Source organism: Dicentrarchus labrax, unplaced genomic scaffold (assembly GCF_905237075.1).
Source record: "Dicentrarchus labrax unplaced genomic scaffold, dlabrax2021, whole genome shotgun sequence".
Classification (NCBI taxonomy): domain Eukaryota; kingdom Metazoa; phylum Chordata; class Actinopteri; family Moronidae; genus Dicentrarchus; species Dicentrarchus labrax.
Genome location: NW_026136724.1, coordinates 18,362,301 through 18,375,824, shown reverse-complemented (window position 1 = coordinate 18,375,824; position 13,524 = coordinate 18,362,301). Strand labels below are relative to the sequence as shown.

The 13,524-nt window shown below is 39.7% G+C and overlaps 1 protein-coding gene across 1 annotated transcript; it reads right to left on the bottom strand.

Moving 5' to 3' along the window:
- Nucleotides 1–384: 384 nt before the first annotated feature.
- tmem110l (transmembrane protein 110, like) lies at nt 385–12,576 on the bottom strand. The gene is made up of 8 exons (XM_051393176.1): nt 11,755–12,576; nt 8,953–9,001; nt 8,547–8,642; nt 8,340–8,461; nt 7,121–7,233; nt 5,660–5,743; nt 5,431–5,562; nt 385–2,480 (listed from the first exon to the last, which is right to left on the bottom strand). Exons 1-8 carry the CDS (start codon nt 11,942–11,944, stop codon nt 2,352–2,354), a joined length of 915 nt encoding a protein of 304 aa, XP_051249136.1. The 5' UTR covers nt 11,945–12,576; the 3' UTR covers nt 385–2,351.
- Nucleotides 12,577–13,524: the final 948 nt, after the last annotated feature.

Here is a 13,524-nt window from a genome sequence, read left to right as displayed (position 1 = left end):
GGTTGTTTTCCGACACATAAAGCACACAACCATCAAGTTGGGAGTGCTTTTTTTCCCCCCCTTCTTCTCACACACCAAATATGTATGTCAACATGTCTCAAACGTGGCAACCTCGAGCTGAAGATCACACCTGGTTACCACGGAGACCAACCCCAGTAACTAACCCCTTGTCCCAGCGTCAATGACTAGACGCACGCCCAACACACATAGCACACAAATACACACACGCACACACCGCTCCACAGTCCTCCCTGTCATCAACTGGAGGTCACAGGGCTGCTGGCCCCGCCCACACAGGTGTGCTCTGGCCGGGGTCCCGCTCACTTTGTCTGTCATCGCGCTGCCTCACCCCGTCCGCCGCAGGAATTCAACACCAAACACCGGTTCATGTGTCAATCATCTTTATTCGCACAGACTAAAGAGATACATTCGGTCAGAAGCACCGTGGCAGTGTACAGCCTGTTAATGACACTTCAGGCTGTGCTGTGCCATTTTGATCCACATGTTCATTATTTGGCATTTAAAAATAAAAAAAAATACATACACGATACATTGGAATACAAAATATAACATTACAGACGGAGTAAACTGTCTCTGCTTTTAAACCGTACATGTTAACAGGAGAATGGAAATGATGAGAAACAGCAGAATATATAAAGATGGCATACTTTAATTCATACTGATCCCAGAGCATGTTTACCAACTGTAGTTTGGCAGCGACTTACTTCATTCACTAAAAAAAAACCAACATCCTATTCCAATGTTGTTACCACAGATTGGACCACAATATATAAAGTCAAATACATATAAAATATTAACAGAATAAATAATAAAGATGTGCCATACCTTGTAAAAGTTCAATACAGAGCTACTTTATCAAGTTTACTATGATGGACAGTCGTAGGGGGAAGAAACAGGAGATTTTGAGAATAAAGTCGTAATATTTAAAGAAAATAAAGTTCCAATTTCAAGATTTTTTTTTCATTTGAATAAAGATATAACCTAGGTTGTTGTATTTTGTAAAGTGTCTCTACCAAAAGGTCAGTTCTTATCACAAAACGTCACTTTTAAAGGAACATTTTGACATTTTCAACAATATCTGCTCATTTGAATTCAACTCTGATATCTGAAATCATGAAATAGTTGCCTGCCTATGCACAAAAGGTACAAAGTTCAGGAAGTCACAGCTCCCGGCCAAGAAATAGTCCCCCATACGACCCCTCGTGAAACCCCAACATGTCGTATTTATACGATTTTGTACGAATTAAACAAACAATACAGAACATGTTATTTTCAGACAGAGGCAAGCTCGCTGTTCCCAGTCTTTCTGCTAAGTTAATCAGTGTGCTGTAGCTTCATATTTAGCGTACAGAGTGGTTTTCATCTTCACATCTAACTCTTGGAATAAAGCAAAGATCCTTGTTCAACATAACATTCACAACATTATTCGGAAAATCTCTGTTTTCCCCCCCAACAGAAGCCCTAATACTCCATCGTACACAACAAATATGCAAATGATTTCAGAAACATAGTGTAACCTGGTCCTTAGTTTAAACCATGACATAAAACTATTTCCTGCCCACATATAATTCTTTTTAAAAGCAGCCTGTTGCAAAGAACTTTTCCATAGAAACCGCTTTCAACATGTTCGGTCCGTCATGACTGAGCGTGTGGTTTTAAGAAATAAGACCATTAACCACCTTTCAAACTTAAAACAAGCAGCCAGAGGGAGAGAACGTACAGGAATGACTATAATTACAAATTAAAAAGATGGATTTGCAGTGATTATATTTGACCAAGTAAAATCTTAGAGCACATATATATACTCACTTGCTCCTCTTTGGAATATGATATGTGATAAATGATTCTCTTTAGAACAACATCATTCCCAAAAGTCCCCAATGTGGAGAAAAGACAGATTTATTTCAGTCTTTGTCATTACCACCCGCACATTTTGCCCCACGGGTGCTACTCTCACTAATAATCTCTCTCCGCACACGCTCAGTTGTGGTTACTCTGATGTTGTCTTGCAGCAAACGGAGGCAGCAAGGTGAGAGGATAAAGAGCCTCTAATTCCCAATATGCTTGATTTTGATTTACATGCATACGCTGAGTCAAGTTGTAACTATTCACACCTTTAGTGCAGAGGAAGGCAGCTAAGGCTGTAGTGTTCACATTCACAGGTTATATGACCTTTAATTGTGCCTTCGCATACAAGGAAGCTAATAGTTAGACCTTTAATCTGAGGAGATAAGGATGCAAGGTTTTTTTTTGTGTGTTTGCTCATATTCTGGCTTTTAAGAGTGTGTGTGGATAGTGGAAGGACGGGTAGGAGGTCACGTCACCTGGGTTTATACTACTACCCAGCTGGGTCTCAGTGGTCCTCCAGAATACTGCACGTGAGGGGCCGGTTCGACGTCACCGGGCTCTTCTTCCCCCTCAGAAGCCTCGTCTGTGTCTGTCTCGACGGTCAGCAGGACCTGAGAGAAGAGCAGAAGATTTTGATGGATGCAGGAGCCAGTAGTACAGCACAAACCATAACAAACCAAGTGGTTTTCTGCTGTATGTTTAGATTCTGCTTCGCGGGGAAAGCTGGGAAACAGTTCTGCATTCCCGACCTAAAGTGGAAAATATCCCCCGTTTATTCGCAGCCTGGAAGGCACTTTCCAGCAGCAGCAGGCTTTTGAATCTCGAAGGAGCAGAAATTCCACAACTCTACGACATTTACGGCATTATAAACCTCCATATGTTGTTTTATGTTCGGGTTTGACATGTGGAAAAGCTGATATGAAGTCCACTTTAAAGAGCAGCACAGATTCAGATATTGGGATAAAGACAGACATGGTGTCTTGTAGCGTTAGGGGGCGCACAAACTCACAAATACTCACCAATTTTGTATTAACCAAAGTTAATATCCAACTTACATTTGGACGATACCGGGATACCAGAATCTGATCATCTCCGCTACATACAACCCTGATGTCACAGGCAGCAACACCAGCCACAACAACGGCATTGTGACCACAGCTCCGACCGCCACCCCCACCAAGACCTCATCCGAGTCAATGCCTCTCTATCTGTCATCCTCCTCCGTTTCACTCTGCTTTCCATAACATCAGCGCGTGGAAACGACTCCTAAATGTCACTTTTATTCCCGCGATGAAGGCATTGATTTATGGCTGCCTGGCAGGCGACCAGGGAAGAGGGGAAGAGGAGGGAGGGATAAACACTCTCAACCCACTCAACACGAGGGTCATGCACCCTAACAATCATCTGTCAATCTTTCCTGAGAGAGAAAGGGAGGGGGAAATGACACAGGCCTCTGTGCTGTGTGAAGGGGCGGCTACTGAACTCCCTTCCCCGGACACAACAACTAGCCTGTTAATAGTTTCATCAGTCCAGATAAACCAGAACTCAACCCAAAACTCACTAGAGCCGATCACGTGGGCATCTGGGCATTTTTGTTGCATGTTATCACCCTCTATATTTTTCTCTTCGTTTCTTTTCGGTCCACAAGCACGTAAAGACAAAGATGTTGTAAAAATTAAGCTGTGAACAACTTTAAGACCAACACTGCTTGGCCTAAAGTATGTGGATACCCCCGAAAAAAATATGTGGTCACCGAAGATTTACACCCATAACGTGTTGTACATCCCATCCAAACATTGTAGGCATTAATCTGCTGCCTCCACTCTTCTGGTTCCAGGTTTTCTACAAGATAATGGAACCTGGCCGCCGTATATGGATGGCGATAGAGCTGCAGATGGCCGATATATAACGCCAATATCAAAACAATGAGAAATAATGTGTAATGCAGGCGTATGTTTCGGCTCTAAACCAACTCCTTCACCACCTTCCCAAAACTCACAAAGGAGGAGCGCTGACATCCTTCTACAGCAGCCACACTGACTGCCTGCAGGCGTGTCTGAAGACATTTTCTTGTCATTATCGGCCTTGTGAGCTCAGATGTCAGCCGATAATCTCAAAATGCTAAATAATCTGATGTTGGGTGGTGAGGCCTGGCTCGCAGTCGGCATTCCAGTTCACCCTTACAAGGTGTTGAGGTCAGGAAGTTCTTCCACACCAAGCGAGGGAAGCTTTTTCTTTTTCCCTAAACTGTTGCCACAAAGTTGGAAGCTCTAGAATATCACTGGATTCTGAAACATTTAAGATTTCCCTTAACTGGAACCAAGAAATCATGAAAAACAAACCAAAAATAGTGTTTGCACGTACCTTTCCCCCTATAGTGTATTTTCTATTGTAGAAATAGTCCATATGTAAAATGTATTATTATTATTATTATTAGGATAACAAAATGTCACATTTTTATTCTGAAGGTCCAATGAAGCCTCCAGAATCTCAAACCCTAACTCAACAGCACCGAGGGAGGACAGTCTGACTCAGTATTTCTTGGACTGGATTCATCTGGGTTTGTTCCTCATTAGAGCAAGTGTAGAGAGAGGAAATCTGTATGGCGTGCGTGTCCCAAAGCTGTACTCATCCCCCAAAACAACAGGTGCGGTTGACACCCAGCGTGACCGTGTGGGTACATCAACCATCAACACTCATTTTCACACACATTAAAGTCCTCTACCCTTCATCAAAAAGCAAAGATATTAAACTGTCACATTCTTGTTTGGGAACGGGGCTTTAGCAAAAACTTTTTCATAACATCAAAAGTAATCCCTTTAAAAGGCTAGTGAGTCACTTCCAGAGCAGATGGGCGCAGTCTGATTTCTCTAAGTAGCCTGGTAAGTGAGCGTTTAACTTATTTTGAGGGTGTTTTATTAAAACTTTTAGACATTTTAATGCTATGCAGAATTTTAAATAAATACACAAAAACACAAATCAGTGGAATTTCTATTAAAGTCATTATTAAAACATTCATATATTATTTAGACACCCAAAATGCTCTGCAAGTTTGGGTGTTAGCATTATCTAAGAGACCAATAGTCATTTTGGGCATTTTTTTGACAGAAGATCAGTTTGAAATATTGCAGGCGACAGGCTAAACACCTCCAACTTCTCTTAAAATCAGAGAATAATTGCTCACAGAATGATGAAAAAAGATCAATTACTGCCCGACTTCTTCACTGAAACAACAGTTTGTTTTGCTGCCCCTAGAATTTTGTGGTTTTATGGCAGTATTACACGGCACTTGCAGTTACCACCAGTAACCACAGGTGTCGCCAAATCACTGAAATCTCAAGCATTGCCACTCATTGCTCATAAAAAGCTGGCAGTGTGGTTATTTACACGCAATGGACGGAGAGCTTTTCAGTCAAAATGAGATCCTCCGTTTGTATCAGTCCCTAATTACACATCTAATGAACAGACATAATATCCAGAACGAAGCAGGTGGTTTAATTACATAAGTGACTAAAAACGATGAGCAGCTGTTTCACAAGTATAAATATCAGTTATTCTCACCCGTGACTCCTCGCCGTTCGCCCACAGCAGCGGGTCAGCCTTCTTCACCGAGCCGTCACAGGAATCGTCCAGGCTCTTCATCGTCTTGTACTTCCTCATCATCAGGCTGTCCACCACCCAGAACATGATGGACTACAGAGGGGGAGGAAGAAGAGACAAGACTGGGGGTCACAATTGCTTTTAGAGATAAGAGGCTGAACTCACTTCTGTGACCACTAGAACAACTCACGTTCACTATGAAGGGCACAATGAGCATGACCAGCACCAGCTCCAGCTGAGGGTTCGCAATGTAGCTCAGCAACACCTCCTGCAACTGGAAGAGAAGAAAGGAACGTTTAACAAACCGGAATCATTACGGCCATCTTTAAACAATAAGTCTTTAAAAATGACTGGTTTGAGCTTTTGAGTTCCACCTCCTAATGGTTATGGTTATGTTTGGTGTAAAAATCATTAAGTCGAAACACGAGGACAAACAAAACAGAAATCTTTCTAGAAAATTAAGAAAAGAAAAATTAAGTTTAAGATATTTATTTTGTGTTTCAGTGTGGAGAGTTTCATTCAGGCTGTGAACTGTTAACTTCACCAGGTTCCCACCTAACTGAACATTATTCCTCACAACAAATATGTTAGTTGACTCGGTCTTCTGCTGTGTAAATATGTGTTAATTGTGCATTTGTTAATTAACACGGAACAATTTCCTCCTTTACTTTAACACAATCGTTTCCACATGAAAAAAATAGTTTTTATATGTTGAAAACAAGATTTTATAGCTTCTACAGAAATATATATATTCTATTTTGCCTTAAATGGTTATTGCCCCTTTCACACCCCCTTTGTATTGCATTTTTCTGATAATATGTCTTTCTACCTATACTATATAACTTTATAACTATATAATTTACAACTTATTTATTAAAAAAAGGGCCATAAGTTACTTTATTTTACGCCATGGGTTAAAAACCTGAATTAAACGGACCATAATCATGTGAAATAAATATAAAGTTGAAGACAAAGAACGTCCCTGTACCAGAACAAACACATTACTATTAGTAATACTAATATTTATAGTCAGTTTGTCAAAGTGAGGAGACGATCTTTAAACAAAGGAAGTACACAGAGAGCTTTACAACTAAAATCTCCCTCTATCTGGGAAAAATAAATAGGAAATATACAAATAAAGGGCACTTCCTTAGAAAGGCCTCTGTTGCTATGACAAGGGATGATGTTAATAACAAAAACGATCCCCAATGTCAAGCAAACAAACTGTCGTTCAAAGACATCGACACTGCCTCCGTGTTTCCATTAGACTCAAAAAGAAAAGTTGTTGTTTTTTTTATCCGTTACTTGTTTATTTGCTCTCTAGTCTCGATGACTTTCATCTCTCAGCGCTGCCAGAAAATCTCAAACGACAAACCAAACAGAGCCAAAATAGAAATGAGAGAAGACTGTGTACAAATCTGCTGCTCTGGTTGAACTGGCCAAGACCCGTTTGGGATGTTAACATTTTCTTTTCACAATAAAACGACCATTCATGAGGTAATCAAAGTTCACATTTACTCCTCCTTTTTAGTTTTTGGCAGGTCAAACCATGACAAACATTTATGATATCTTTTTACCCCCATGCCACAAGTATGATAACGTCACAGGATGCAATCTTTCCCATAAGCCCTGAACAAGTAGCCGTACTTACTTTGGACCAGCCGGGGATGAGCAGCACCAGGCTGATCACCCCTTTCTCCAGCACCATGATGAGCAGGTAGATGCCACATTGACCCAGCCATGCTGCCGCCTGCGGAGGGTCACCTGGGGGAGAGAAGGTTGAAAAAATATCAGTAAACGGACAATCTCATATATATATATATAAACTCTATAAAAATATAAGAGATTTAATGCATATCCATTCTTTTTATGCTTAAGATGAGTTTTTCATCTTTAAATTATTTCTTTATCATAAGCTTTCAATAGTTTCTTTACCGTTTATGCACTTTATTCTGTGAAATGATGTCTTTTGCCCAAATTGAAAGATTGTATTCATTATTTAAAAGACATATTTATTATTTCATTTTAATATATTGTTTATTTATTATCTTTCACATTATGTATAAAGATTTTTAGCTTCTGTATGTTTCAAATTGGTTGTATTGTGAGAAGTTCTTTGCATTAAATGACTCATTCAGTATAAATCAAGATTGATTTCTAACTAATGTCAACCTGCAATTAAAACACTCTTTAACATAATTACATAATAAAAAAAGTCTACATTATACAAATTACTTTTACATTTTCATGCTCTATTTTAATAAAGACCAATCTCAGATATGTCACTGTTGTGCATCTTGTGCAGGATATTTAAATACCAACTCGTGCCTAAACCTTTCCAAAGGGTCTGTAAAAACACAGGTGTCTCACCACAGCAGACACAAAGGAGGACAAGTCTGTCATTAAGACAGGAAGAAGGGATGAGGAAGACACACAGACGGACAGACAGAGAGAGACAGAGAAAAAGGGGAAAGAGAGACGGTAAAAAAGGAAACAAACACTGGTTATCAATGGCTAATGGCCAAATGGATCTGAACAGAGAAGTTAGATTGAGATCTAATCAGTTGCAAGTTGTTTTAGAGATATTTCCCATCACACGAGGAAGGAAGGCACAAGAGAAAACAACAGCACAGTGAATGTAATAACTGGCGTGGAGTTAATCCGTCTGCCACTGGGAATGTTTTCCAGGCGGGGTTGCAGCTGGAGATGCTGGCTCTCCTCCCGGGCCGGCCTCCAGTGGGTCTACAGCGCCCTCCAGTGGCGGAAAACCAGAGCTGCACCAGTAAGCTTCTCCCTCTTCCAGCTCTCACGGTCACAAATACAACTCCTGGGCCATTTTATGTTTCTAGAAACAAGATTCTTTCACTGACCGTATTCTCCGAACATGAGCAGAGTCCACTGCTTGTACTCCACCAGTTTGGACACCAACTTCACAGCCAGCCAGATGACCAGCATCCCCAACGTGGCGTCCAGCAGGAAGTTCATCAGATATCTTTGGCAGAAAGGGGAAATCAAGTCACGTGACAGCCAAACATATCGTCTTATCGTGACTTTGTTTGTGCTCATCAATAACTCACAGGGAGCAGGGGTCCTCTTTGGTTAGCGTGGACAGGAAGACGTTGGCAAAGTGGATGAAAAGAGCACCGATGGCCTGCTTGGATGTGTCGAAAAACCTGGAAAACACGAACATGGACCTTGTTAAATTTCATTTTTATGAATTGAACTTATTTATTCTATTTTGCAGCATGTTTGAAAATGTCTTTTAAACCATTTTAGAGTCAAGACACCCCTAAGATGATATTCACAGCAGGCACATACAGGAGAAGGATGTTGTCCAGATTGGTTTATTATTTCACCAATCCCTGACAGTAATTAGAGTTTTCTTTATTTTAACAGACTTAACTCGTCCAAGCAAGTGTGTCAAATGTAAGAATGTAGGAAAGGACGAGGTATAAGGAGAGAAAAAGAAGAGAGATTTCTAACCAGATCCTCCACGGTCGTCTGATCCCTACAGGCTCCCGGAACCTCTTCACTGCAAACCAAAAAGAAAAGTAAATCAGTTATTCAACAAAAGTTCCAACTAGACTCGTGTTCATCCTGCAAGACGATAACATGCAACACTTCAAAAACAGTTACACAGCGAGGCCTTGTGGCTCCGCAGGGGCCAGAGGGGAGCCAGGACGCATCATCCCTCATTTCACACCGCAACAGCGCTTCAGTCCTCCCCACCGCGCTCAGGGTGAACAGATGGCCACTGTTCCTCTATCTCGCCATCTCGCAGGGTCAGAGAATGTGACTCAGGCGTGTGAAAACATGATCGAGGCTTCCCGCGGGCGTGTTTTCACATCCCTGAACTCTCATGCTTTTTTTGAGGATTTATATTTATCAGCTGTTTTTGATGTTGGTGTTTTAGAATGAAGAAGGAATATATACAATATTTTCAAACAGCTTTCGGTCTAGAACATCATAAAAATGGTTTTACAGTATAATTAATCATACTTTTCCAGACTTCTTTCTGTATTTTTAAAATGTTTTTTAAGGTGACTTCATCCAGATCGCATTAAGTGATTAGATTAGTCTTTGTCTGACATTTTGATTATCAATTTATCCTTTAAGTCATTCATCAGACAACATTCAGGCCAGATTTGCTGCTTTTGCCTGTTTTATATCCTCGTAAACTGAACATCAAATAACTAACAGATCATTAGTCGCAGCCCTAGATCACAATCCAAGTGTAGATTTTGTAGTTGTGAGGATATCGGACAAACAAAAAATGGTAATAAACATACCAATAAGTGTGTCTTTGTTCTCATGATAGAAAGGAATTGCACCAACCAGACATCAGAGTACACTTCTCAACATTTGCTCTGAATGTCTGTTGGCTAACAAACGTTTCTCTTAAATTTAACTGTTTTGTTTTTTTGGGTTTTTTTAAAGTTGCATTAAAGAACTGCGGTGGCTTGGATATTCAGCCCTTATCTGGATTGTGTGACTGCAGGAATAATGACGAGTCGGTGGAAGGAAACTAACAAAAATAGCTTTGAGGAAGAGGGACTCTACGGTGCAGGCTCATACCGCCACTGTGATCATAAAGCCGAGGGGGCTCTTAATGCTCTGCTGCACACAAATCATTTGGACTAAATATTAACAGACGAATGCGCCTTGACCAAAAATAACAGAGCACAGGAAAGCCAAAAAAAAAAGAGAGAGGGGAGAGAGAGAGGGGGGGTATTGATTTCTTTACTAATAAGTAACTGAGTGCAGGTTAGAGCGCATTGATCTCTCTCAACCCCTAAAGGCCTCGACTAATACTGCAACACTCCACTGCTCCGAGGCCTCGACTGCTCTGAACACTCCTGCTTGATCAGACTGCACCAACCTTTTAAAAACTATACTAATTATTAGACGATATGGCAACACACTTACAGAAAAACACACTTATATGTGCACTAATTGGCTTTTTTTTTTATTTTTATCAACTGCGAGCTGAATAAAGTCAATGTTATCATGAATTATTCAAGAGAACTGATAGGAAAATAACTACGTAGCGTAAAAGTGATCCAGGAAGTCATAAAGGAAGTCATCACTGGATACACGGAGGTTCAATTTGAATGCATTAAAAACAAACCATAAAGATATTTCTAAAGGGCCTTGCTTGTTGTTGTTTTTTGACCCAGTACCCAATGCCACCTTTCAGCCTGTGGTGCCAAAGCTGTTAAGATGCCCAGCATTCTCCAAGTCAGCTGCCACAGAATCACAAGCTAATTAGCAGTCAATAGGCATTGTTTGGAGTAAATACACTGTCTGGCTGTAAAGGAGCATCTTGTTTTTGCTGTTAAGAAAGACCCTCAGAAACACTGTGAAAGTGGCTGAAATTCTGGTATATTTCACTTTAAAGTGCTATAATATAATAACAGCTGGTTACATTACTTAAAAAACACACAGAGACACAGATATTAACTAATAAACTTAATAAAAAACAATGATGGCATATTCCTTGAACAGCAGCCAATGTTCTGTTTTCTGCGTATGAATATTAATAATATATATAATAATATTCACTAAATAAACGTGGAGATTGGATAAGTTTAGTGTTGGCAAGGTTTTGTGGTTGTTATCGAGCAACAACAACAAATATCTGGGTCCAAAACTTCCATTCTTGAACTGGGAAAAGACTGTGACGACACTTCCCTTAAAATCATGGTAATTTATTTTGGCACTTTACTTATGGGCACATATACCGGTGAGGTATGGTATACCTTAATTATTATGGTTAGTTTGGGTCTTCAGGGGAAATTCGGCGAATAGATGTGCCACAAACCGCACTTAATTTTGCTAAAATATGTACTTTTAAAAATGGTACACACACATCACCACCGCTCATAGCAACTGCCTCTTATGTGGACGTGGAAGATGTTTGTGACGATGGAAATTAACAGAAAAACTTAAATTAAATCACAATATGTCGTGTTTATGGTATCTAATTATGCCGATATAATTAATGACTCCTTATTAGCCATGTCATGTTTTCAAAGTGTTTAATTTAGCTATTTCTACTTGTTAAAACGCAAGGGAACATTAAATTAGCATATTTTCCAATGGAATTTGGTGCCAAAGCTAATGACGCTCTTGACCAACGTCAACAAAACCGCCACGTGGATCGGTGTAGCCTTTTTAAAAGCAGGTTTCTGTACTTTATCTTTCGTACATCCTCTCACACAAAAGGTCTGCGGTGTCTGGAGGTGTTTTCAGGATCACGCCTCGGCGAACGGATCAGGTACTTACACATCAGCGTACTGAAGGCAACGATGGCCAGGAGTCCCTGGATCAAGACGCCGAACCTGTCGGTCAGAGCTCCGTTATCGCAGCCTTGAGGATTCGCCTTGTTGATGTCGGACATGTTTGTGACTTCAAACACGCCATTGTCCAAGAATCGTTTCACCAAGAAGACCCCGCTGTATCCGTACATGTCCATGTTGACAACGGTGATAAAAAAAAACAACAACAACACGGGCTTTGGAGACAAAAGGAGCTCGGTATGAAATGCCAAGCGGTTCACAATTCGCCTGGCTATAAATCCGACAGGCGACGCCTACAGACCGCTCAATAAATGGAGTCAGGCGCTTGTGTGAGGTGATACATGTTTGTAGTGTAGTGGATGATGTTGTAGCTGTCATATAATGCAGTTTATCTTGTTATTTTATTTTTTTTATTATTATTTTATTTGCGCTAATTATTTACGTAATTGGGTGTCTTCTGTCATGTTTATCCTTTTATTTTTCCTGATGAATATTTTGCTTTCTGGCTTTATGTACGGTCTTCTGTTGGTTATTCTGTTGTGATGTTATGAAATGTTTGAAAGTAATACAACTTTGGTCATATAAAGTGCATTCTCATAGGGAATAATCATGAAACAAACATACATAACACAAATATATCTTTTTAAATATACTACTATGTTCTTATGTGCATGTTTTTAATTATGCTTATGTTCGTTAACAAAAAATATTATTTATTCAAACGTAAATTATTCTTATTTTAACTCAAAATTTACAAAATGAATATACTAAACTTAGTCACTCAGTAGCTGAATTAATCTATTCAGCGTCACTGATACTATATTATATTTCCTACTTTAAACCAATTTACTTCATAAAAATGGAAAAAGTATTCATTAGAAAACAGACTTTAGAGCATTCATTTATTTAACAGGTTTTCATACATGTTAACAGCATAATTATAGATCTTTTTTAATGCTTTTTGCCATTTTTATTAAGTAAACTGATTAAAAAGTCCACCATTAAAGGAATAGTGTCGATTGAGTGTAAATGAATTTTTCCAAACAAATGTTGCAGCAAAGCTTTGAACCATGAACTTCGGGTATGTAAAATATACATTTTACTGACTGAGTTGCCAAGTTAATCATATTTAAATTTGGACTAAAACCAAAGACCACACTATCATATAACTGGAGATAGATATTGATAGATGCCAGATATCTACGGTTATAATTCAAGATTACATTGCATTCCAAAGTTTTTAACAATTGTCATTTTTTAAAATTAAGTTTAAAGAACAAGCAAATACATTAAATTAAAAACTTTAATAGTATGTTCCTTTTTTATTATATAAATTGACTGGAAATTCTACAAGCCATACATTTTCCAACAAGTCGTCTGGCGCCTGCTGAGACCGGGAGAATTGTGAACCGTTTGGCATTTCATATAATCCCTCGGCTTTATCTCCTGCGTCATACACTCTGTAGTCACAAGGCCACGCCCCCTGTGGGATTCTCTCTACCGCTAAGAGGGAGGGAATTAGGAAAATTTCGGGATTTAGCTTCTTTATTCCGTGTTTTTACTGGTTTTAATCGTCGGATCTGTTCGTTTTGGAGAGGAGGAGACCTCTGCAGATAATTCGGCTCCGGGTAAAAAAAGAAAAACAACTCTAAAAGTCAGAGGAAGCAAACAAACAGGCATAGCGGCAGGCTCTCCGGACATCATGTCTGCCGAACAGCGTCGGAGAAACACAGATTTTTAACGTGAAACTTCTTTA

Excerpts from the sequence above, each read along its gene's own strand:
- tmem110l (XM_051393176.1), bottom strand. The coding sequence starts at position 11,944 with ATGGACATGTACGGATACAGCGGGGTCTTCTTGGTGAAACGATTCTTG. Across the intron at positions 5,563-5,659 it reads TTGTGCCCTTCATAGTGAAC|TCCATCATGTTCTGGGTGGT; the intron begins GTGAGTTGTTCT and ends CCCCCTCTGTAG. Across the intron at positions 2,481-5,430 it reads CGAACGGCGAGGAGTCACGG|GTCCTGCTGACCGTCGAGAC; the intron begins GTGAGAATAACT and ends CTCTTCTCTCAG.